Source organism: Symsagittifera roscoffensis, chromosome 9 (assembly GCF_963678635.1).
Source record: "Symsagittifera roscoffensis chromosome 9, txSymRosc1.1, whole genome shotgun sequence".
Classification (NCBI taxonomy): Eukaryota; Metazoa; Xenacoelomorpha; order Acoela; family Convolutidae; genus Symsagittifera; species Symsagittifera roscoffensis.
In genome coordinates, this window is record NC_087070.1 from 28153280 (window position 1) to 28154758 (window position 1479).

General features: G+C 38.5%; 1 protein-coding gene across 1 annotated transcript; it reads right to left on the reverse strand.

Annotated features, from left to right (window-relative positions):
* Positions 1-226: 226 nt before the first annotated feature.
* Positions 227-622, reverse strand: LOC134854804 (uncharacterized). Its single transcript, XM_063871159.1, has one exon. It carries the CDS (start codon positions 620-622, stop codon positions 227-229), a length of 396 nt encoding a protein of 131 aa, XP_063727229.1.
* Between the last annotated feature and the right edge of the window lie 857 nt (positions 623-1479).

Sequence of the window (1479 nt, forward strand, 5' to 3'; positions counted from 1 at the left end):
CCGGTTGCGGGAGTATAATTTCACCGTCTCTTTGAGCAGAGTCTCTGTTTGAGTTCAACTTTTTTTCTTCTTCATCAGGTGTTTTTCTATTTTTGTTTTTGGTTGCGTCCGTTTATTAGAAACATATTAATGGGTTTTGTCTCAATATGTGTCCCTAGATGTGCCCTTATGAGTGTCTGAGTTTGTGTCCCCATACGTGCCCCTAAGAGTGTCTGAATTTGTGTCTCTATTTGTGCCCCTCTGAGTGACTAAATATGTGCCCCAATGTGTAACCCTGTGAGTGTCTGAATGTGTCCCCATGTGTGCTCCTCTGAGTGTCTGAGTATGTGTCCCTATGTGTGCCCCTGTGAGTGTCTGAATATGTGTCCCCATGTGTGCACCTCTGAGTGTCTGAATATGTGTCCCCATGTGTGCCCCTGTGAGTGTCTGAATTTGTGTCTCTATTTGTGCCCCTCTGAGTGACTAAATATGTGCCCCAATGTGTAACCCTGTGAGTGTCTGAATGTGTCCCCATGTGTGCTCCTCTGAGTGTCTGAGTATGTGTCCCTATGTGTGCCCCTGTGAGTGTCTGAATATGTGTCCCCATGTGTGCACCTCTGAGTGTCTGAATATGTGTCCCCATGTGTGCCCCTGTGAGTGTCTGAATATGTGACCCTATGTGTGCACCTTTCAGTGTCTGAGTACGTGTCCCTATGTGTGTTCCTATGAGTGCCAGAATGTAAGCGTGTCCTGGGGGTTCTGGTTTTTAGGTGGGAGGGATCCTACCTACAGACAACTGTCACCTGAAGGTGCTTCCTACCTACAGCCAACTGTCTCCTAAAAATGTATAAATAGGGGAAACTGATGAACTAAAAGAAACTGTATTTTTGTACTTATAGCTTAACCTAAATTTTATTTGGTTTTTACTGTGCTTTCATGCTGATTAGCTAATTTATAAACCATATTAAAATAAATGATTTTTTTATGAGGTAAAGTTTTGATAGAAAAAGGGATTATAATCTATTATAATAGATTTTTATACATAAAGAGAGATTATAACAGAATATAAAAGATTTTTGGAAAAAAAGTATAAATGATCATAATTTATTAAAAAGTCACCACAAATAATATCATTATGGTTTATAAATGGTTTCTAAATCGTTTAAACATCTTAAATTTGCGCTTAAAATTAGTTATACTTTTGCTAAAAGTACGATTAAAGTTATAATATAATCGATTGTTTTCTCTTTTTACTGATTGCGGGTACCTCTTTTACCTCATCGGACATGATCCTGATAACATAACTCTACATCAGGGAGATCTGTTTTTTTTGCGTTCACCAGCTATCCTTTAAACGCAATAGTTTCTTTATTTGCGCACTAGAGGGAGGCTATTCTCATGGGCGAAGGAGTAATGGGAGAAAAATCGCAAAAAAAACAGTCGAAAGTCAGTTATTTGAATGAATCAATTGCCGTTCATTTAAAACAAATTAAATGAAGA

Coding starts and splice junctions, on each gene's coding strand:
- LOC134854804 (XM_063871159.1), bottom strand. CDS start 622: ATGGGGACACATATTCAGACACTCAGAGGTGCACACATGGGGACACAT.